Here is a 25,188-nt window from a genome sequence, read left to right as displayed (position 1 = left end):
TGTGATTCCTGCCTACCAGACGGAAGGTGGCCAACCGCAAAGAAAAGAGCTGCTAAATAGTACTTCTTTTTTTTTTTTTTTAAGATTTTATTTATTTATTTGACATAAAGAGAGACAGAGAGAGAGGGAACACAAGCAGAGTGGGTGGGAGAGGGAGAAGCAGGCTCCCCTTGAGCAGGGAGCCCGACACGGGGCTCGATCCAGCCAAAGGCAGACGCTCAATGACTGAGTGAGGCGCCCTATAAATACTACTTCCATCCGCAGAGGGTGACCCATATCAGCCCCCTGTGGAATTCATTCTGTGGCTTCCTCAGCAACACTTGCCAGGCTGAAAGTAGCGATAGGAAAAAAATGTGTGGTTGAGCCTCTGCTGGGCACTGGCCCTGGGGGTAGACTAGAAAGATAAGAACAAAAGACTTCTAGAGTCTTACTGCAAACAGATGACAATTCCCTAGTTAGTGAACATTTCCTGAGAACCTATTACATGCCACGCAGTATGCGAGGTGCTAAAGACTGACCAGTGATCAAGACGGGTGAGTTCCTTCCTCTCCGAGATTCCAAAGTTTAATCAAAGGGGCGCCGATGGCTCGGTTGGTTAAGCGTCTGAGTCTTGATTTCGGCTCAGGTCGTGAAGGCAGGGTCATGAGATTGACTGAGCCCCACACTGGGCTCCGCATTGAGTGTGGCGCCTGCTTAGCGTTCTCTCTCTCTCTCCCTCTGCCCTCCCCGCGCTCACACATGCACGAGCACACACTCCTAAACAAATACATAAGTTCGATGGAAGATAAAGACAGATAAGGGAGACTAGTACACTGATGACTGACGTACATACTGGGGAACAGTTCTTACCGGGGGGCGATTCAGCATGCACATGCGCTGACACACACACATGTGCACACATACACACATACACACACATGTGCACACATACACACAAACACGTGCACACATACACGCACACGCACACGCGCACACACACACACGTGCACACATGCATGCCCCATACACGTGCACACACATATACACAAGTGCACACACGCACACACATACGCACGCGCGCACAATATACACACACGCATACGTGCGCACATACACGCACACACTCATGCACACACACATATACATACAGGTATGCAAACGCACTCATACACATGCACGTGTGCACACGCAGGCACACACACCTGTGGGAACCCCTGACAATGTAAGGAGACATCTCTAGTTGCCAGAACCTGGGGAAGAGGAGGTACGATCCCAGCATCCAGTGAAAAGAGGCCAGGGATGCCGCTAAAAATCCTAGGATGTGCAGGCAGGACAACCTCTCCAACAAAGAATTGATGTAGTCCAAACGTCAGTAGTGCTGGGGCTGAGAAGCCCTGCTATGAAGACACATAAGAGGTACATGGAATCTATGCATGGGAGAGCAGAGATTTTCTAGAGAGAGCAGAGGACCTGAAAGATGGAGAAAATATCCAGGTGGGGGGTGAAGAAGAATTTGCATGATGCGTGCAAACTCCCGGGGGCTACAATGGCAACGCATAAACAAGGGACTGGAAGCCGTCACCATCAGAGGCGCTAGCTCTTGAGGAAATACTTTGTGCCAGAGTTCCAAAACTTAACAGCTAACACATTTTAAAATGCGCCTGGGTAGCTCAGTCCGTGAAGGGTCTGCCTTAGGCTCAGGTCATGTGCCAGGATCGCTGGGCTCCCTGCTCAGTGGGGAGTCTGCTTCTCCCTCTCCCTCTGTTCCTCCCTTGCCCAATTCCTCCCCTCCCCAGTTCTGCTCCCTTGCACTCTCTCTCTCTCTCAAATAAATAATTTTTTAAAAAATATAAATAAAATAAAATGCAGTCCTCATTAGCAATCCTCTAAGTCTGATATTATTTCTATTTTTCAGATGAGGAAAAACTGTGGCCTGGGAATGAAGTAAGCTGTCCGGGGTCACGCAGCTGGGGAAATGATGCAGCTGAGTTGAATCTAGGTCTGCTAATGCTAATAAGACCTCACCCAACCTCTGACTGCTTTTCCAAGCTGACAGGGGCTGAGTTTGTTGGAGAAGAGTAATAAGGAAGCACATGACAGACCTCAGAAGTACAGCAAAGGGCTTAGAGACTGTCTTGAGACGTGGACACTCCCAGAAAGATTGGAAATCAAAGACTCACAGGATCAAACTGCCGTGAAGAAAGATCACTTCTGGGGTGCCTGGGTGGCTCAGTGGGTTAAGCCTCTGCCTTCAGCCCAGGTCATGGTCTCAGGGTTCTGGATCAAGCCCCACATCGGGCTCTCTGCTCAGCAGGGAGCCTGCTTCCCCTCCCCACCCCTGCCTGCCTCTCTGCCTACTTGTGATTTCTCTCTGTCAAATAAATAAATAAAATCTTAAAAAAAAAAAAATAATAAGGTCACTTCTGGCTGCAGTGTGCGCAACGGAGGGAAGAGGATGTTAGCATTCATAATCCAGAGATTATGGTGTCCTGAACAAGAAAGGTGACAGTGAGGGAAGAACTCAACAGGAGTTCAGAAACTAAGATGTGCACTTAGTGATCGGTTGGACGTCAGGCGTGAAGGAGAGGATGGTGACCAGCTTTCCGGTCGAGGCACAGCAGTGGACAGAGGCGCCACTCTGTAGAGAACGCAGCAGTGTTGGGGGAGCAAATGTAATGAGTTCAGTTGAGGATGTAAAATTCATGTTTAAATGGAAGGGTGGGTGACACCTGGGTGATGCAGTCGGTTTAACGACTGACTCTTGATTTCAGCTTGGGTTGTGATCTTGGGATCATGGGACTGAGCCCCGCGTTGGGCTCTGCACTCAGCAGGGAGTCTGCCTGAGATTCTCTCTCTCTCTGCCTCTTACCCTCCCCCTGCTTGTGTACCTGCAGGCACTCTCACCAATGAATGGATGGATGGACAGATGGATGGATGAATGGATGGATGGATGGACGGATGGACAGACAGACAGACGGATGGATGCTTGGATGGATGAATGGCTGGATGGATGGATGGTTGGAGGAATGGATGGACAGATGGACAGATGAATGGATGGATGGTTGGATGGATGGATGGATGGACAGACAGACGGATGGATGGTTGGATGGATGGATGGATGGATGGATGGACAGACAGACGGACGGATGGTTGGATGGTTGGATGGATGGATGGATGGATGGATGGTTGGATGAATGATTGGACAGATGAATGGATGGATGGATGGACGGATGGATGAACAGATGAATGGAAGGGGAAGAAGACCAGCCTGGACACGACAGGGGAGGAGACTGAAGAAGCAGAAGCTGGAATGAGGACACTGAGACGTTTAATGGCGATAGAGAGGCAGAGAGAAGTGCTGGTCAGAGGGAGCAGATGCAGAGTCTGACACACCTTTTACACGACAGTTCAGGTGACAGTTACCACAGAAGAGGGGACATGTTAGAGGTAAGCGAGCCAAAGGATATTGGGACTATGGTGTTGCATGATTAAGAATATGATGTAGAAACATTTCAGGGTGATTAAAGGAGGTAGGCAGAGGGCGGTATGGACTGAACGTACCCCTCCAAAATTCATGTGTTGAAACCTAAGCCCCAATGCGATGGTATGCAGGTATGTGGCCTCTGGGAGGTGATTAGATCCTTAGGATAGAGCCCTCATGAGTAGGATTAGTGCCTTTATGAAAGAGGTCCCAGAGAGCTCCCACACCCCCTCGGCCATGTGAGGCTGCACAGGAAGAAGATGGCCATCTGTGAACCAGAAAGCATGCCCTCACCAGACACCAGCTCTGCTGGTGCCTTCATCCTGGACTCCCCAGCCCCAGCACTGAGAGAAATAAATGTCTGCTGCTGAAGCCAGACAGCCTATGGCATTTTTGTTACAGCAGCCTGAGCAGACGACGAGGAGGGGGAAAGGGTCAGACACTAATGTTCTTAAAAAGTGTCAAGTTGCTAACAACTATTTCATAAACTCAAGTAATAACATGGATGAGTTTCTTTAAAAAAAAAAAAGTGTCAAATAGTGACACTGTGACAAATAATGATTGAGGGTTTATATTGATTAAAATTAGTGAGAAGAGAGACCATGACGATTTCAAAGAGGCTTGGTCACCAACAGAGAGGATGGAAGGAAGGCCTGGAACTGGCAGCAGGGAGTGGAGGGAATGCTGGCTCCTCCATCGCAGCCGTTTGAGATGACGTGAGCAGCTTCACTGGAGGGCTCGAGAGTCCCAGTGTCATCGAGGGACAAGAGTTCCGTACAAACGAACAACCAGGAGTGTCTGAGGAGAGAAAGCCTATGAGGGAGTTTGGTCAGAATGGACCTAAGTTACAGATGCACCAGGACAACAGTCATGGAAGCCGTGAAGGTCAGAGTCTGGGAAGAGTCAGGGAGGAACTGGGTAGGGACAAATGGACAAGAGAGTGACTGAGGAGCTGAATACAGGGGACAAGAGCCCAATACCTTAATAAATACTGATGCTACCAAACAGCGTAGACCAAAGCTATCCGATGGAATCTGTGACAACAGAACTGTTCTACAGCTGCACTGCCCAGTACAGTGATCAGCTACTTGGAGTGTGGCTGGTGTGTCTACGGGAAACATGCAGCAGCCTCAGTGGACTCTGATGCAGCCCCCAACACAGCAATGAATCAACAAGACCCTCCGACCATTCAGTGCTTGCCACACTGCCTGGTCACAAAGAGCTACTGACTGCCATCGTTATCGTTCAGCACGTGTGACTTAGCATCCACAGGGCCAGACCCATTCACAGCCAAGGATGCTGTCTGATACACACACATCATCCGTTATCTGTGGCGTGCCTGGAGGTTCTCAACACTCCCCAGGCTCAGGGGAGAAAACTTGTGTCGGCCGTCACACACGGACCCATACGCGTGGTGTTAGGTTTTCACAGCGTTCAAAATCATCAGCCAATGAGGAGATGAGGCATGTAAGCCTCTCCAAAGAAGACTTCTACCAGTAAATCTGTTTCATTTTGCAAAGTCAACATTAACAGATTGGTATTCACTCTGTGTGTTTGGAACAAAGAGTTTAGTCATGGAAGAGGAACCATGGAAATACTGGGAAAAGAAAAGAGGGCCGATTCAGCGTGCCTTCATTTTGGTCTTCTGAGACTTGCCTTGGTTTTCTCGAAGTTGGCCTCCTCCGTCATGTGCATGGCTTGTTTCACCTGCTCATAAGCCCCGGCTTCTCTCTGCTGCACATCTGTCAAGCTGCTCCTGACGGAGACCAGCGCAGACATTAAGTCATCCCTTTCCCTGTGGGCAAGAGAACATTTGAACAAGAAATGGTCAAGCGATCGTGTATTCCTAAGTCATGAAGAGAAAGGCATTCACACACCCTGGAAGAAGAGCCAGGGTGGGCCGGCTCGGCGTGCCGTGAAGCATGCCGGGAGAAAGGCCCTCTGTCCTCCCTTGGTGAGGGGCAGGCAGAACCGCCAGAAAGGCCGGGCATCGACGGCAGGGCTGCATCTGCCTGGGACAATGACCTATTGTGGGAGGAAGGCCCCACTGTGGGCCGCAGAGGAGAGCCCAGAAAACAGGAAGTTGGTTGAAAAATTAGAGGGGTGGGGGGCAGGGGGAAAAAGGAATAAGACAGCGAGGGTGGGAACTCAACTTCAAAGTGGAAGTTAACATCTCCAGGGGCCACTAAGACCTTGGGTACACTGCTGACTCTCCCCCACCCCATTTGTCTGAACAAATAGGTCCTTTCCTGTTTGTCTTCCTCCACGGTCCCCTTTTCCTCCCTTCTCTTTCAATTAAGTTTTTTGCCCTCCTTATGAACACATTTCTTCTTTCAGCGGGTAGGACTGCCAAATCCCTCAACTACCCTGGTCACGCAGAGAACAGTCAGGATTTAACAAAATCTCTTCCCGCTGGCTTTGATCGCTGCTTGGCCCCACACCCTTGTCAGCAATTCTCAGAAGTCCTCGAAGCTAACCATTTCTTGGGGACAGATGCAACCAGATGCCAAAACACTCTGGCGTGCAAACTAGCAAAGATCCAACCTCCTGGGTTAAATAAATCCCGTAGAAGATTTTAGGATATTTGGAATTTATCCATCGGATAAAAACGGTCAGTAGACCAAAGAGAAAATGAGGTAAGGAAGTTTCTATGCACACAAAGCAAAAAAAAATAAAAAATAAATAAAAAATAAAAAGAAAAGCTAGCTGGATGGTTCTGCTGCTATTCCACACTTTGTTAAAGAGTTCAAGTTCTAAACTGTGGTTTCAAATTCAGTTCAAGTAACTGCTTGCAGTTTCCTTTTTTTTGCCAAGTCCTAAACTACGAGGAAAGAGCCAACTCTGATTTTTTTTTTAAGTTTAGCAAGCTTGAAGGAGGAATAATCTCAAAGGTTATAATCTCTGAGTTTGAGTTGCTTTCAGAATTAACCAGTGACTGGATTTTAAAAAATGAGAAAAAAAATTTTTTTTAGATTTTATTTATTTGACAGAGAGAGAGAGAGAGAGAGAGCACAAGCAGGGGAAGCAGCAGGCAGAGGAAGAGGGAGAAGCAGGCTTTCCTGCTGAGCAAGGAGCAGGATGCGGGGCTCCATCCTAGGACCCTGAGCCAAAGGCAGATGCTTAATTGACTGAGCCACCCAGGAGCCCCTAAAAAAAGCTCTTAAAGATAAAATGGTTTAAACTATTTGTGGTATTTGGAAAGCACTCATATTTTAAGAAATATGTAATACTGAACAAAGTTACAATTATTAGCAGTTTCATAAAAGCCCGTTTTGTTTAAAAAAAAAAAGATTGCTTCAACTATCGTAAAGTTCATGGGAGCATAGTGATCTTCATTCTAGAATTTCCTGCTGTGCTCTGATTTGAAAAAAAATAACTTACTCTTCAATTCCTTTGTTCTAAAGGAAATGAAAAAAAGGAGTTAATTATTTTGATCAAATACAATCACACAGAATGGTTACGTGAAAGAGGAGAAGAATCAAAGCACGGTTAAATCATTCTAGTTAAACCAAACACAGATTACTCGAAGGCAAAGTGAATTTATATTTATTTGCATTTCAAAAAAGCTCTAGCATAAAAGAAGACTCGCTTCATTGAGAATATGCAGTCCAACTAGAACCTAGGAGTCTAGAAGAAAATAAAAATTCACTCTTAAAGACAGCAAGTCAAAAAGGGCATCATGTTGCTGTAAGTTGGACCGAGAAAGGCTTCAGTTGATGATGGTCTTTGTGCTGCCGTGTGCTCACTGAAGCCAAAGTTCTGACTAAAGAGAATTAACTGAAAAGCTCAGTTACTTTTGACAGGATCAAAATCGATCAAATCTGCTCCTCACAGGAAACTTAACGCTTAATATATTTAATCTCTTTTCAGTATGTCCTCTGGTGGAGAGGAGTCTGCCACATTTGCAGATACTCATAAAGGACAAAAGACCAAATGAACGGGTAGTGACTCCGCTATAGCAGGGCACCAAAAAAGGTAAAGGAAAACTCCTCCCACTTCTAAAATCTCGGGATCTAGATTTAAAAAGTCATGAGGCTGTTTAGAATTGGAGACTCAAGAGTTTAGTTTTCTCGTTCAGAATCTTGCCAGACTATCAACTCATCAAGTTCAGAGGACAGACAGTCATCAAAGATGAACACCCCAAACACTGATGTTCCTGCTAAGCTCATCACCCAGCAGTGAGCCCGGGCATGGTGATACCGAACGGCCGCCGGAATGACACGTTTTCTGGGAGAGAAATGCACCACATGCTTGAAGGTGACCCTCAGATCACCTGGAAAGCTCCGGAGAGATGCCCAAATTGCACACACACTTCCGGGCCCAGGAAGCCATCTTGATAATTTGGGATCAGCCACTCAGTTGCTACATTTTTGGTTTTGTTTTGCTTCAGCTCGGTTGGCCCACCTCCAAAGGGCAAGCACCTGAAACTGACCCAGCTCTGGGCACGTTAGGCCTGTCCTCAACACGAGGCTTTGCTTCCAGTCCCACTCCCAGGTCACCTTCTTGGGTTAGCCTCCCTTTTATTCAGCCCCAGCCCCACGCCACTCCACATTATCCGGCCTTCGGGAGCAGCCCAGCCCAGCCGTCCAGGAGAGCGACCCAGGCAGCCGCAGGCCTGCTCCAGAGCTCCCAGCCCACAAGCCCAGCCCAGAGCCAGGCCCAAGTGTGCTGCTCCCGGTGGGAAGCTGTACAAATACATGTGACCGGCCAGTGTGAGTGTGAGGTGGCAGTGTGCTAGATTTCCATCTGCAACGGCGGAAGGTCTGCAGGTGCTGTGAAGAACCCCATCGAAGCGTCATCAAGGAGTTTTCCGAAGCAGAGCCAGCGGCACAGAGTCAGTCCCTGCTGCCACGTTCCCTGAAAGGATCCCCGTGAGGGCAGCTCCCGCAGAAATCAAGGCAAGGAGCACGGGCGGGGGGGGGGGGGGGGCAGTGCTGGCATAATCCAGCGATCAAGTGTGGAGTATTTAAGGAATGTAGTGCAACAATCAGAGCAACAAGGACGAGAAAGTCCCTGAATAATCTGGGTGGGATGTTTAAAAATAAGGTCTGATATATAGGCACGAGCTTCATCTTGCAAGATAAGGTGCCTAAGGAATGCCTGGAATTCCTCAGTTATTTCACAATGAGAACCAGTTTCAAGCATAACTAAGAATCATTAGTATTACTCCTGTCATTCAGAAGGGAGTCTAGAAGGCTCGCGGTAACACTTCCTTGTTCCACATTACTGGCAAGTTCCTGCCATAGTCTTTCAGAGGCAACTACACACCACATTGCCAAGACCCACTCAAAATTCACGAGCCAGGGGCGCCTGGGTGGCTCAGTTGCTTAAGCGACTGCCTTCGGCTCAGGTCATGATCCTGGAGTCCTGGGATCGAGCCCCACATCAGACTCCCTGCTTCTCCCGCTGATCTCTCTCCTCTCATGCTCGCTCTCTCTCTCTCTCTCAAATAAATAAATAAAATCATTTTAAAAATTAAAAAAAAAATTCATGAGCTGGTCTAAAGGCCCAGGAGAACACAGTAGGAATCACTTCTCCTCTCTGAACCCTGCCCTGAAACTTCTCCAAGGCACGAGGCACTATGGAAAAGGACCCAATTACAAAGCAGTTCCATCCTGAGGATCATGCGAAGGTGTTTTATCATTGGGCAAGAAAGAGTCGTTCTTGTCGCTCTGACTCATCTCAAGGCATAAAGAGGATAAAGAAGTTCGGAAACACTGTGAGGACTTCAAAGCGACCTCTAAAATGTATCCAGCGTCATCAACAGTTGTCAAGTGTACTCTCCAGAAAGTCCTTACGGCCCTAACACAACTCCACGAGCATACTGGTGGTCTGACCTCCAGGTCATGCCTGATCCTGTCCCTTTCAAGCGTTCCAGGCACTCTTGTCCTATATGCGATACATTCTATGCTAAAAGTTCAACAAAGGAACTTACAGCTCATGTCATAATGCCACATTTCAAGGAGAGGCCAGGAGATTCATTTGATTCATTTTTTAAAATTCCCACTTAGAGTCCTTCAGGAAATTCCATGATATAGCTCATTGCAGGGTCCGGGCTTCTAATTATGCAGAAAACTAAAAATCCAGACCTAAAAAGTGCTGACCACTCTTCAAAGGCAGCATAACACTCAATATTCAGCCTCCTGCATTAATAAGTTGAAAGAAGCTGACCACCAGCTGAGGCCAAAGGAATCCTATAGACAAAGGTTTCATTGACAATAAAAGCAGGAGCCTTCCACTGCACTCTGCTAGGAAAGCAGAACATGAGCTCAAGATATGCTGACAAAGCAGAAAATTGAACAGAGAAGGCTGACATTTATTTTAAAAGGCTGAGCTAAAATGCAGGATAGAGACAAAGGAATACATAACCCAGGAAGAATCTAATTTCTAAAAGACTGCCAGCCTTCAAGTCAATGTAAACATTGTAGCTTCCTCTTAAATTATGTTTCTAAAGACCTACAAGAATAATCTGAAGGCAGCAGTGGGGGAAAAAACCCTTCTTCCCTTTCTTGGCTTGATTATGATAGACCACTTAGTTAAACTCTGTTTCTCTTCATCTGTGTGACTTTGAACATGCTTTTTGCCCTTTTTAAATGAATTTTTCATTACATTTTCCTTGTAAATGTGATTACCAACATGGTTAAAGACCCATCTGACACCTACTTTCGATTTTGATGCTGTCTTCCCCCTCTCCAGAGGTAATCCCTGTTAAATATTGGGTGCTTATCCTTTCAAACCTCTTTTTATGCCTGTATATGAGCCTGGAGAAAATACATAGTATGGTTGTGTAGGGACTTTTTTAAAAAAATAAAAATACAAACAGGTTTCATTGCAGACATGTCTTTTTCATCTTTATTTTTTTCCTTCAACAATATATTGTGGGACTTAGTCCCACATTAGTACCTACAGATCTACCTCTTTTTCTCTTCTACTATGCATAACATAATTTATCTAAACCTCTGAAGTATATTTAGGTTGTTCACATCTAAAAGAAACACTTCTTGCTTTCCTCCACGATTTCCGTACTCGCAACACTTCTGACACCTTACGTGTGCATTTTCCACACCAAGCCATTTCCTAATTCTCAGTTGATACTAACTCAGTTGGGACATTAATTTCCTGGAGTCAGCACAGACCCCAAGGTTAGGGCTCAGTCCCATAAGACTGTCCCCCACTTCAGGCACCAACTGCAAGTCCCAGATGGTCACCTATACTTCTGGACAACTGGCCCTAAGTCAGGGGTTCTCCTGACCTCTTCCTCAGCCTTGATCATTTGTTACAACAGCTCACAGAACTCAGGGAAGTGCTTTACTTCTATTTTCCATTAACTATCAAGGAGACACTGAGGGATAAGGAAGAGAGGCACAGGGCAGTGCGTGGGACATGGCGGGGGATGAGGCGTGGGGTTTCGGTGCCTTCTCTGGGCCTGCAACCTCCCAGCCCCTTGATCTGTTCACCAAACCAAAAGCCCTCCAAATTCCATTGTTTAGGGTTTTTAGGGAGGTTCTACAGGCATGATTGATAAAATCATTAGCCACTGGTGATTGAACTCAATCTCCAGTCCCTGCCAACTCCCCAGAGACTGGGGAGTAGGGGCTGAAAGTGCCAATCCTCTAATCACATGGATGGTTCCCCTGGCGACCAGCACCCCGCCCCCCCCCATCCTTAGTGAGTTTCCAAAAGTCATCTCATTAACATAAACTCAGCTTTGGCTGATCTTGTAAGAATAACAAAAGATGTTCCTTCCACCTTGATGTGCCAGAGCTATTTCAGGAGCAGGGGACAGAAACCAAGTGTCACAAAGGATGTTCCTATCATTCTTATCCTTTAGGACATTACAGGGGTTTCAGGAGCTCTACACCAGGAACTAGAGATGAAGACCAAAATATGTATTTCTTATCATATCACAATATCACAACACCAATTACAAATAATGCTGTGAAAGCATTCCCTAGAACCGCCCCATTATGCACAGACATAGGTTCTTTGGGATAGATTTTGAAACATGTAACACACAATTCAACTACTAATGGATAATGCTAAATTACCCTACAAAGTACTATCAACTTACAGTTCCCACAAGCAGTGTGTGAAAATGCTCACTCATGGCCTCCCCAACCCTTGTCACTATCAGTCTCTTCAATTTTCGCCAACATGAGGGCTCAATTTTTTGGAAATCCGTATTTCCCTGAATAATAACAGAGTAAACACCCTCTCGTAAATTGATGTCTTCCTCCCTGATTGCTCCTCAATCCTTATTCCTTTTTTTTTTTTTTTTTTTTTTTTTAAAGATTTTATTTATTTATTGGACAGAGAGAGAGATCACAAGTAGACAGAGAGGCAGGCAGAGAGAGAGGAGGAAGCAGGCTCCCTGCTGAGCAGAGAGCCCGATGTGGGGCTCGATCCCAGCACCCTGGGATCATGACCTGAGCCGAAGGCAGAGGCTTAACCCACTGAGCCACCCAGGCGCCCCGCCAATCCTTATTCCTTATCCACACTGCAACTAGGCAGTTGGTCCTGTGTTTGTTTCAAAGGACGTTCTTTAGGAAGTATACCAACTTTTTGTTAGGTAACATGCAAATATTTTCCCCAGTCTCTTCATTTCAGTTTGCATCATTGTATCATAAGAAGTTTCTTTTTAATGAAGTTAAATGTATATATATTTTTTCCCTTATGGCATTCATTTTACATTCCATGTTCAGGACTTGACCTAGCCAAAAGCCATAAAGATAATTTTCTATATTTCCTTTTAATGTTTTTATAGACTGAGTTATATTTGGGTCTTTTACCATCTTGAATTTGTTTTTGTGAAATATGGGTCTTTTTTTTCAAATGTAAACAGGCAAATTTTTAACTCCTCTGAGCCTCAGTTTCCTTAGCCACAAAACAGGTGTAATATTTACCTCACACATGCTTTACTAAGGTTAAAAAAGATTATGTTTTTAAAGTGCCTGGCAGAGTCCTTTGGTATAAAATAAATGTTTGCCACATGGTAGTTGGATCTGAAAATATATTTAATATATACTTAATAAATTTTACAGTTATACAAAATACGTAAGAATGGGGAACCTAGGTGGCTCAGTGGGTTAAAGCCTCTGCCTTTGGCTCAGGTCATGATCTCAGGGTCCTGGGATCAAGCCCCACATCGGACTCTCTGCTCAGCAGGGACCCTGCTTCCTCCTCTCTCTCTGCCTGCCTCTCTGCCTGCTTGTGATCTCTGTCTGTCAAATAAATAAATAAAATCTTTAAAAAAATGTAATAATGATTTAATAATATATTTAATTAATGTAATATTTAACAAAAAGCAGGACCATCAGCTCTGATCATAAAAAATTGTCAGTCCATACAGGAGAAATTCAGTTTTTATGTAACAACCAACAGCTTAGTCATATATGGAAACAACAGCTACCTGACATCTTGATTGCTTTCTAACTAGGAGAGGTACAGAGGAGTTTTAATATTTATAGAGCATTTATTATTTGGCAGGAACTATTTTAAGCACCGTGTAGGTATTCTTTCAAAGAACCCTCAAAATAATGCTATGAAGGTACTTTTTTTTTTTTTATTTTATTTATTTATTTGACAGAGAGTGAGAGAGAACACAAGCAGGCAGAGCAGCAGGCAGAGGGAGAGGGAGAAGCAGGCACCTTGCCAAGCAAGGAGCCCGACATGGGGTCTGATCCCAGGACCCTGGGATCATGACCTGAGCCGAAGGCAGTTGCCTAACCAACTGAGCCACCCAGGCGCCCCTATGAAGATACTTTTATCTCCATTTAAAAAATGCAGAAATTGAGGCGGAGAGGTTAAGTGACTTTCATGAGGTTGCAGAGGCAGCTAGCAGTAGAACTAGAATATGAGTCGAGGCGGTTTTTGCTCCAGCACAAGGCCAAGTGCCCCGGTAAAATCCCAACACCTGGGTATTATTCCCCCAAAAAAGAGACGTCCAGACTCAGAGAGGTAAAGTAACTTGTCCAAAGGTCAAAACATTGGGTCTGACTTTAACGACCAAGTCTTTCCATTCTCCATGCCAGTTCCAACCGGAGGAACTCTGACTGCCAAAATGCCTTGTCTATGATCAGCAAACCCTCACCTGAGTGTGTGCCCCAGGCCAGGTCCTCGGCCAGAAGCCAGGGACACAGAAATAAATGCACCACAGATGCCACCTCCAAGTACACGCAATGTATTATAAAGTCATAGAAGGAAGGAGCCTAAGTCGGTTGAGCACAGGATGGGGTGAGGCTGGTGAGAGAAGACTTTTGGAGGCGGTGACGTCTGGGCTGTTTAAATTGAGCCCCAACAAGCAGAGAGGGGAGACCTTTAGCACAGAGAAGGGGCAGGGGCAGGGGCGGGAGAACACACACTATGAACCACCACTGGATGGCGTCTTAAATAACAATTCTCCAATTCCCCAGGATAATCTCTCAGGAAAAGGCGTCCAGGGAGCAGTGAAGATAGAACAAAAAAGAGGCAGACAGAGAACCGCAGTATTTCAGCCTAGATGAAAACGTGAACTGTACAAAAGCTCATCTGGAACTTGTCCTTAGTCATCTTCAAATACTGACAGTGGATCTAAGGGTGCTCCCTCCAATGCACTCCCCATGGCAGGCATGTGATGAAGACGTGATAAAAACTCACCCTACCTAGCCTTCTGCTGGGAAATCCAAGATTTGAAAAAATCAAAATAACTCCTCTCAGGGGCACCTGGGTGGCTCAGTCAGTCACTGGTCACTCAGTCAGTCAGGACAAGTGAAGTCAGTCACTTCAGTCAAAGTGACTTTGGCTCAGGTCATGATCTCAGGGTCCTGGGACCGAGTCCCACATCGGGCTCCCGGCTCAGCGGAGAGACCGCTTCTCCCTCTCCCTCTGCCCCCACCCTTGCTCATGCTCCTTGTTCTCTCTCTCAAATACCTAAATAAAAAATATTGAAAAGAAGAATTCCTCTCAGATTCAGTTTTGTTACAAATAGTGCTGGATTTGCAATTCTAGACTAGTAGACATGAACAGAACCGTAGAGATTAGCTACCTCAATTCTCTCAATTCGAGATGAGACCGAGTCCAAGAGAAGTAAAATGACTTGCCCCAGTGACCTGGTCACACACAGCTGGTAGCACCCACCTGTCTTCAAGAAAGCTCCAGGGAAATAAAATAAAATCTATTTTATTTGAAGCTGTGCATCAATCCCACGTGAGGCAGCACAGGGATAAAAGAACACAATGATCCTTTAAAGACACAGTTTCCAGGTTGCAAAGCCTCCATGTGGAGAGGCGTACTTACTTGGTCAGTCTCTCAATAGTCTGCACGTGAACGTTACTATGGGTTTGGGAGAGAACAGCTTCGTGCTGAGCACATTTCAAACAAAGGCCACCCACACGGTTAGACATATTAGCAGCGAGAAGAGACTCTTTATGCTTTAGTCGCTCTTTAAGATCTTCACAATTTTTCTGATATTCAGCTAGGTCTTTCCTGAAAAGAAGGGAAAGAAAATTCTAGCAAATGACCATGTACACTACTGTCACCTGTATCACCCTACATGTAACTGCTACTATCACTTCTGGTTGCTTACTTTATGAGATGCTCTGTATACAAAATCTAATTAATTCTTACCACAACCCTGAAATGTGTGATTATCCTAATTGACACTCTGAGTAAAATGAGACTTGAATATATGAAATAATTAGCCCAAGTTCTTGTAAGATTTTAACACAGATTAGTCTGCCTCTTGATACCAGCTCTTTACAAAGGATCCATCTCCATTATGTTATATTATTCACTGTTCGAAAATAAAACTCCAAGTACAAATCCTAAGTCATTTCTCTTAATAAAAAGGCCAGGTAATGTAACACAACATCTTTCAGTTGAGGGAAATATCCTAGTCCGAGTGTTAACCCTTAAATGTGCAGAGTGCCTTAGAAGTTCATGGATTTCATTCACGAGTCATTTATTGTTGCCTATTCTTCTTTAGGAGGAAAAAAAAACCCTAAGATTATCTAACCACAAAGTTCTATAAAGAGCTATTTCAAAAGCAAGTGGGCTACTCTCTTCTTCTAGAAAGAAGTTATAGAAAATTTAGCAGTCATAAAGATTTATAAGTAGCAGCTATTAGCTGGAAATATGCAGTTTGCTAAAAAAAAAATAGGGGGGGGGGTTGCTGAGGAAGTGTGTGTGTGTGTATTTACCTTGTTTTACTGTATGAGATAGTCGATGAGGTTCTCCATGCTGACTTTTTAAAAATAAAACAACCAGTGTATGGGTTGTATTCCTGCAAACACACACGCACACACACACACACCCCCACACACACACACACCGCCCTAGGTAAAGCTTTGGTAAAGTCAGCTGGGACAACTGAGCTTCCCTGCACAGACATTCCTTTCCTACTGTATATTATATATATTTTTAAAAACTTCCTAGCTTACAAAGGAGAAGACAGCCCTTAAGTGCTTGGAAAGCAGAGACTTTGTCTCCAGCTCAATCAACTCTGTTGTCAGTTCCTATCACACTCAGGGGGCTGTAGCTATCTTAACTTGCTATCACAGAAGAGAGGCCAATAATCTAGACTCCTGGACACACGACCTCCACTCTGGGATTCGAGGGCTCTCAGGCAGCCTTGAGGGGGGAGGAGAGATCTGCAAGCAATCTAGGGGTTAAAAAAGCTAATCTAGCCACTGTCTGAAGTGGGGTGGGGGGAAGCCGTTTTGCCCTATGCCCGATAATATCTTCAATGTAGTAAGTTTTCTTTTTAAATACCATATAGAAAAAGTCTGACTTTCAAAGACTTTGTAAAAAGAACTTTGGAAGCACATTCCAAGATCAAAGGGTCTCCATTATTATTTCTGTCAGTTTCAAATTCAAAACCCTTAGGTAGATTTGATTACCTGAAATGGTAAAAAAAAAAAAAAAAAGAAAGAAAGAAATAGATACGAGAAAGCCAGAGTTTCTGAGAATGGTGGTTTTCTCTCTTTCTTAAAGAAAATGACTCTTTAAATAATCTTAAGGTATACTAAAAGGAAAAGGGAGAAGTAGAAGGTTCAGGGAACAAAGTCTACTTCATTGCAAAGCAGTATTTTAATGTAATTAAAGATGGCACATTTGACTTATGAACGAGAGAAAATAAGTCACACTGCCATTACTTTAAAAAATGAAGAACCAGGGCATTTGGGTGGCTCAGTCGGTTAAGCAACTGACTCTTGACTCTGGCTCAGGTCACGATCCCAGGGCTGTGGGACTGAGCCCTGTGTCCAGCTCCACGATCAGCATGGAATCTGCTTCAGATCCTCTCTCTCCCTCTGCCCCTCCCCCTGCTTGAGCTCCCTCGTGCTCTCCATCTCTAAGAAACAAAACACAAAAACTGAAGAATTGAAACACACAGAAATAAAAATATAATAAAGAGAGATAAAAACCAAGAAAGTAAATATTAGGTCACTTTATACGTTAGGTTTCTTCATTAAAAAATAAAAGTCTCTATAGAAATCCTAAAACTAATCAGGCTAAGGTATAAAGTACATAAGAGTGTATTAAAAAATGAATGATAATGTACATGAAAGCCATGAGTTCTGGTTCTAGGTATGACTCTGCTTATGTCTCCAAATAATATGTGGCCTAAAGATTTTATATTTTAGTGCAAATTAGAACTTATTAAAACTATAAAAAGAACTTTAAAGTTTATTTGATTGAAATACATTTCACAGCCATTATTTAAAATAAGCTTTAACACCCCCCCAAAATCAATTCCTGGTATCATTTCCTGCCTACAGTAGATAATAAATCACTAATCGTTAATCTGTAATATATAGTCCTTATTGAGACTTCTAAAAAAATGTCAGAAAGTACATGAAACCTTAATGTGTATACAGAAGTCCTCCCCAAACCAGTTTCCCATTCCATGATTTGAGTTATACAAGGTCAACCGAGGTCCAAAAGGAGATGATTCTCCTTCTGACGGACCACAGGAAGGTCAGTGGCAGCCTAACGATACGTCACAATGCAAACTTCATTCCCCCCACTTCATTTCATCACATCATCTCGAGGAGGATCAGTACAAGGCAATATAATATTTTGAGACACCACATTCCCATAACCCTTATTACAGTATATTGTTATAACTATTCTATTTTATTATTAGTTATTGCTGTTAATCTCTTACCATGCCTAATATCTTACTAAATTAAACTTTACCTTAAGATACATATATATATATGAAAATGAAAAAATATATATATATATGAAAAAACAATACATATAAGGTTCAGTACTATCCACAATTTCAGGCATCCACTGAGGGTCCTGGAACATATCCCCCACAGAGAAAGGAAGACTAGTATACACATATTCTTCACGTATAGAAAAATACTCAAACTATTATTGTTACAACTTTAAAAGTTAGATAAAAATATTTATAGAGGAAAAAAATACCTGTTTGTAATTTGAAAACTAGGAAGTTTATTTTCAGTATTTTATTTTAAAAGCATAATTTCTATCAGAGCAGCTAGTGATTCTTATTTCTATGAAAAAACATAAATATTTCATAATTGATGAAGGGATAAAATTTTTAATTTAGCTCACAGTTCTTTGAAATGGGACTTCACAATTTTATGCCCCTGTTCTTTTAATAACTTGAGGATATTTCTTATCTTGAACATAAAATGTCATCAAGTAATTCCTAAGTTGAGTAGAACTGGCAAGTCAGCAAACATTCAAATATATTTTAAGATCATTATGCTTTTGCTATAATTTTTAATGATACTTTACCTCAAGATTTTCAATTGCGATTCCAGGATCTCACCCTTTTCTTCATAAGTAAGTTTTAGCTTCTCCTTTAGAAAAGAAATAAGTGTACATTTTCTCCATGCTCTGTGCTTTACCAGCAAGTTTTAATTATTATTATCCTCAATTTTTGTCCTTTTACCCAAGAAGAAAATAATGTGTCCTCTCAAGAAACACTTTCCCTAGTTTTACCCAAACTTTTGTACTTTTACTGAGTACCCACTCTTTGTGGACTGAGTCATAAAATGGTTATTACTGCCCTCCCCGTCAATTTTTTTCAAAAATGCATATATTAGATCTTACTTCTACAAGTATGATTCTGAGAAAAAAACTATTTTATTTTATTTTATTTTAAAGATTTTGTTTATTTGCCAGAGAGAGAGAGAGAGAGAACACACAAGCAGGCAGAGAGGCAGGCAGAGGCAGCGAGAGAAGCAGGCTCCCTGCCAAGCAAGGAACCTGATGCGGGGCTCGATCCCAGGACCCTGGAATCATGACCTGAGCCAAAGGCAGGGGCTTAACCAGCTGAGCCACCCTGGCATCCCAGGAAAAACCAATTTTAACCTATAAGGTCCATGAGGGCCAGGATCAAACCTTATTGGAGCCCCCACTGGGACTGCTGTGTACTGACATACAGTAAATGAGGGCTGGATCAGTGATTAAAGAAAAGTTATAAATCACAATAAATGACAGACCAAATGGATGTCCTAGCTACGAGGGGCTGCTGGCATCCCACTGTTCTTTCCTTCAACAAATATTTATAGGGTATCTGAGATGAAGATGTCTTTCATCCAGGAGCTTATACTCTTGGAAGGAATAGAAAAACATGGGACAATTTTAATTACATATAATTCACTCCAGGGAGGTATATGGAAGGTAAACTGAAATCAGAGATGCAGGAACTTATAATTCAGCTTCCGAGAAGTGAAGAAGGCTTCCTGGAAGAAGCGTTAATACTTAAAGGATTAACTTCCAACAGAGCACAAGGCACAGAGGCTGGAGAAAACAAGCTGCATGTTTGGCCGGGGAGTGGATCAGTATCCACGCACGGATCCAGTGCTAGATAGAAAAATGGATAGAAACAGGTGAATAGGTGAGAATGGGCCATGAGGAGAAAAAACATACAAGACCTTTACCCTGACATCGCATGTAATCTCCATGTAGCAGAGGCATTGGATGGACATTGGAAACTTTACCGGATTTGAATCTTAAGTCACTCTGAAGTATAGAACAGAGAAGACCAGAGGTGCACTGCATCTACATAGGGAAGAGATATGCCCCTACCCACCCCTGCTTGTGCTCTCTCTCTCTCAAATAAATAAACAGAATATTCAAAAAAATAAAATAAAATAAAGGACCAGATGATATAATATCATCAAGCTATCTTCAGGACACCTGGGTGGCTCATCCTTTAAGTGTCTGTCTTCAGGTCAGGCCATGGTCCTGGGATCGAGTCCTGCCATCAGGCTCTTCTCTCTGCCTGCTGCTACCCCTGCTTGGGCTTTCTCTTTTCCTCCCTCTTTCTGACAAATAAATAAATAAAATCTTTACAAATAAATAAATAAAGATCTCTTTTCCTCCCTAGTGACATAGTTTAAGGACAATCTCAATCAAAGCTTTATAATGGCTTTCTGGAACTTGACAAATTAATTCTAAAATGTATTTGGAAATACAAAAGGTCAGGCATAAGATACTTTTTTTTTTTTTTAAAGATTTATTTATTTTAGGGGTGCCTGGGTGGCTCAGTGGATTAAAGCCTCTGTCTTCGGCTCAGGTCATGATCACAGGGTCCTGGGATCGAGCCCCACATTGGGCTCTCTGCTCAGCGGGGAGCCTGCCTCTCCCTCTTTCTCTGCCTACCTTGCTGCCTCTTTATGATCTCTGTCTGTCCAGTAAACTAAAAAATGAAAAATGAAAAAAAAATTTAAAAAGACTTATTTTAGAGAGGTGAGGTAAGCCAGCATGAGTGGGAGAGGCAGGAGAGGGAGAGAGAATCTCAAGGAGACTCCAGGCTGAGTGCAGAACCTGACATGGGGCTCGATCTCACAGCCCTGAGAACAGAACCACAGCCCAATCCAAGAGTCAGACATTCAACCGACTGCACCCCCCACCCAGGTGCCTTCAGGAATGAGACACTCTTGAAGACAAAGTACAATGTTGGAAGATGTGATATGTGGACCACCAGGTATAGACCTGTAACAATCAAGACAGGATGGTAGTAGCACAAAGACCAAAGAAATAAAACACAGAGCCCAGACATATATGTACACCTGATTTATGACAAAGATACCAGACAAAGGGCTGTTTTTTTGGCAAATGCTACTGGGATATACATATAGAAACATGTGGGAAAAAAACAAAATATGATCCCCTGTGTAACATGTCATACACAAAATAAAGACTGGTAGATTGTAGATTTAAATGTTAAAAGCAAGAATTTAAGAGAATAGCTTTAAGACCTGGGCAGGGAAACACTTTTGATATAGGATACAGAGAGTACTAAACAATAAAGAAGAAAAACTGTAGATTACATTAAAATTAAGAAATTTTAGGGGCGCCTGGGTGGCTCAGTCATTGAGTGTCTGCCTTCCACTCGGGTCGTGATCCCAGGGTCCTGGGATCAAGACCCACGTTGGGCTCCATGCTCAGTGGGAAGCCTGCTTCTCCCTCTCCCACTCCCCCGCCTATGTTCCCTCTCTTGCTGTGTCTCTCTCTGTCAAATAAATAAAATCTTAAAAAAAAAAAAATTAAGAAATTTTAGTCATGAAGAATGAAAAAAGAGAGAAAGAAAGAAAACTATCAGGACAATTATAAGGCAAGCCACAGAGTAAAGAAAGTATATTTATTAAAGATACAGTCAACAAAGGGCTTATATCCAGAATACAAAAAGAAGTTCAAAAAAAAGTCAAATAACTCAAAATAATGGATAGGATGTTTGAACACATAGGAGGACACTGATAAATACACGAAAAGAGATTCAATCTCAGGAGTAATGACAATCACAATGAGACAGCACTACCAGCCCCCCAGAAAAACAGACAATAAAATATGTCAGCGGGAATATGGACCAATGGTATCACTCCTGTGCTGCTGTACAAGTGTAAAATATAAAAACCACCCGAAAAGCTCACCCTAACCACTCAGTCTGAACATACACATATCCCAAGACTGACTATTCCATTCTGAGGTACACACCGACCATAAATGTGTGTCATGCACATCAACAGACATCCGAAAGGATGGCCATAGCAGCAATATTCACAATAGCCCCAAAAAGGACACGACACAAAAATCCACCAATGGTAGAAAGGATAAATGAACTGTAGTGTACATATACAGCAGACCCACCAGTGAAAACGAACAAAGTTCTGCCATATGCAACAATGGGTAAAAATCTAACAAATGGAAGGTTGAACAAAATAAGCCAGACACAAAAAAAATACACATACCGTAAATTTTAAAAGGGCAAAAATGCTAAATTCAATGGCATATGTATTTACCACGATAGAAAAAGTACAAAAAAGTAAATGCTTAAGAGAAAAGCAGCCAAATTCTCACCAGCTCTAGCTTCCATTTCTCAGCCTCACCAGCCAATGGACCTTTGACTGCATCTGCATTGCCCTGGGAGAATCGCCTCTTGGCACCTTCATTCATCCCAGAGCCATCGCCTGTTGTAATCCAAGAATTCTGCAGGTTTCCCTAAAGTAAAATGTAGGAATAATTACAACTGGCATTTAGCTTTAAGTCAACACGCATGATTTACAAATGGAACTGATTCTCATCTGTGATGGAACAAATTCAAGAGCGGATGCTTCCAAGCTACACGTCAAAAATGACTTTACATTTTCAGGCTATCAGGGTCATATTCCACAAGTGTTACAAAGTCCGATTCCTACGGGCACAGGCAATAACGTAGATGAGCAAAGAGGGCTGCCTGCCTGTGTTTCAGCAAATGAACTCCCCTCTTACTTCTCTGGAAACATACATTCTTAAAGCACACAACCCTCTCTTGGTTTCATTTTCCATCTTTCCCTACTGGGCTCCACGCTCAGTGGGGAGTCTGTTTGAGATTCCCCTCCCTCTCCTGCGACCCACCCCCCACATTACTCTTTCATGCATTCTTCTCGCTCTCTAAAATAAATAATCTTTTAAAAGAGGAAACTGAGTCACACTGAGTAACTTGTAAGAGTCACAGAGGTAGGAAGCAGCTAATAAGCAGCAGAGCCAGGATGCGAACCTTGGCAATCTAGGCCCCCAGTCCATGCCCCAAACCACTATGCTCTCCTGCCGTTTCAGAAAAGTATTATCTTCAATAAGAAAAATAGTGCATGGAGATAAACAGCACTGACACCTAGCCTGCATGTCAGGGACTCACAGAGGAGGGGGAGGGACATGACAAATGATCCAGAACTTGCAGCCACGACAGTTCCAGGCAATTTTTGCCATGAGTGAATGCAAACTCATATTATAAAAAAAAAATCTTCTGATTTAATAAAAGATAAGCCAGATATCTGGTTTTTCATTTGAAACACTGTTAAATACTGGTTCATAGTTTGTCAAACAAACCAAACATGCCTACAGACCACATCTGATGTGTACCCCTTGTGTCTGTACCTCCAGGAGGGACGCTCTCAACAGTCAGTGAACTATGCAGCCCAAAGATCTGGGTAATTTGTGTGTACACGGACTGAAATATTAATAATACCATTCAACAAACAATTATGGAACTCTTGCTAAGGACCCAAGGATATGGGAGTACTCACAAGAGAGGACAGGTCCCAAAGGCAGAACTACACTGCAGTGTCCTATCATGCCAGAATGAGCTACACTCACTCATCCCAAGTAGTATTCTGATGGCCTATTCCATGTTCTTCTGGAAGTTCGGTTTAATGCAAATATTTGTGTATGATGCTTCCTATGTTTAGGCACTGTGCTAAGAGCTTGGAGGGTCAAAATGAGCAAGACCAGTCTTATCCTCAAGACAAACCCCGAAGCAGATAATTTCAATTTAATAAGGTTAAGTGCTAGGCCAGAGATGCGCACGGGGAACTATGCACAAAGAAAGGAGGGGCACTAAGAAGAACCAGAGATTCAAGGAAGGTTTTCTGGGGACGTGCTGACACCGGTGCGGGGTCTTGGATGGGAAAGAGTGAGCTGGATGCGAAGAGTATGCCAGAAAGAAAGCATGACAGGGAAAGTCACAGAGGTGGGAAAAAGTCTGGTGCCTGAAGCAACTCGGAATTACTAAATATTGAAGCGCAAAACGGATATCAAAATGTCAAGCTAGAGAGTCAAATAAGGGTCTAGAAAACGTGGTACAACAAGCTTGAACTTGACTTTGTAGGCGAGGACAAACTGAGGGCATCCGAAGTTGCCTTAGAGCATCATGAAGAACAGCAGCACTAATTTCCTGTAATGAAATTGGAAAAAGTACGTACACCACAGATCGCTGACTTACGATATAAAATAATGTCATTCTTTGAAAAGAACTGATAGTCTAATGGACACTTTGTCCTTCCACAGATAACATTTAAGAATGTGAACGGTATTTGACCAAAATTTTAAAAAATCTAATTACATTTACATCCCTGGAGATCACTGAAAACCTGATTTCTTAATTGAAGGGAGTGAAGGTAGCGAGTGGATGAAAGCAGACAGGGAAAGAAAGGACCTGGAAATGTCCTGCTTTTAAAAAAATCTCCTAGAGGGGCGCCCGGGTGGCTCTGTGGGTTAAAGCCTCTGCCTTAGGCTCGGGTCATGATCCCAAGGTCCTGGGATTGAGCCCCACGTCGGGCTCTCTGCTCAGCAAGGAGCCTGCTTCCTCCTCTCTCTCTGCCTGCCTCTCTGCCTACTTGTGATCTCCATCTGTCAAATAAATATATAAAGTCTTATAATAAACGAATAAATAAATAAATAAACCTCCTAGATCTTTGAATGAGCACACATGCGAAAATTTCTTTCTTTCTCTTTCTTTCTGTCTTTCTTTCTGTCTTCCTTTTTTTAAGATTAATTTATCTGCGGGCAGGGAGGGGGCAAAGTGAGTCACAAGCAGACTCCATAGAGAGCACAGAGCCCAACTTGGGGCTCGATCTCACTACCCAGACGTCATGATCTGAGCTGAATCCAAGAGCTGGACATTCAACAGACTATGCCACCAGGTACCTTCCAAATTTCTAATAGCATATTTAATATTATTATAATTGCTCAAACTCAGGAGAAAAGCTCTCCATGAAGAGAAATTTCATGGAATGATAAAAAATGAAGCTGGAAATGGTGGTAGTTTTTTAAAAAATAACCTGTTTGTTTCTTCAACCACTGGGTCATAAAGTAGGCTAAGTGTTAAACATCATGTAGGCTACCATCCAAGTCCAAGGCTAAAATTCAGGAACAATAAAGAGGACATTCCCCTCTTCTGAGGATAATCTTCTACCCCATGGCAAACAAAGGTAGTTTGGTTCAATAGTGACAAGCTATTCCTAACTTAGGCAGAAAGACAGTATAATTCAAGGCTAGCCAGATGGACGTGGGGGTCAAGACAACCCCATGTTTGAATCCTAGCTTTGCCATTTTCTAGCTCTGTGACATTAGCAGACTTGCTCTGTTTACTTAACCACACTGTACCTTAATTTACTCACCTGAAAAGAGAATAATACCTGCCTTCCTTTGCTACTATCAACCGGAAATAATTGCATATAAATAAAGTGATTGATAGAGTGGCTGCCACATCATAACATGTAGTCATCCGTAAGTATTAATCATGACTATCTAACTATTTTAATTATTTTTCAAAAGGCATTAAGAAATACTGAAAAGCTATACCCAAATCCACCAACAGCTTTGGCAAGATCTACCATCAGCATGATAATAGGCTCAGTAAAAAGAGTTGAGGGGAAAAAAAAAAGATAATGCCTCTTGATGTGTTTATATTTAAGATATTCTAAAAAGTTTCATTTACATTAAAATTC

The 25,188-nt window shown here is 43.1% G+C and overlaps 1 protein-coding gene across 13 annotated transcripts in view; it reads right to left on the bottom strand.

Moving 5' to 3' along the window:
* SDCCAG8 (SHH signaling and ciliogenesis regulator SDCCAG8) overlaps nucleotides 1-25,188 on the bottom strand; it is a 229,160-nt gene that overhangs the window by 169,554 nt on the left and 34,418 nt on the right. For all 13 annotated transcript variants that reach the window (XM_082702251.1, XM_082702254.1, XM_082702244.1 and 10 more), the window contains 4 exons: nucleotides 21,782-21,922; nucleotides 18,209-18,273; nucleotides 14,735-14,923; nucleotides 5,117-5,255 (listed from right to left, as the gene is read on the bottom strand). In XM_082702251.1, coding sequence (XP_082558377.1) covers nucleotides 5,117-5,255; nucleotides 14,735-14,923; nucleotides 18,209-18,273; nucleotides 21,782-21,922 — 534 coding nt within the window. The remainder of the gene's footprint in view (nucleotides 1-5,116; nucleotides 5,256-14,734; nucleotides 14,924-18,208; nucleotides 18,274-21,781; nucleotides 21,923-25,188) is intronic.

The sequence above is a fragment of the Mustela nivalis genome, assembly GCF_964662115.1.
Source record: "Mustela nivalis genome assembly, chromosome: 16".
Taxonomy (NCBI): Eukaryota; Metazoa; Chordata; class Mammalia; order Carnivora; family Mustelidae; genus Mustela; species Mustela nivalis.
Note: the sequence above shows the minus strand (reverse complement) of the source record. Positions and strands in the feature narration are given on the sequence as shown.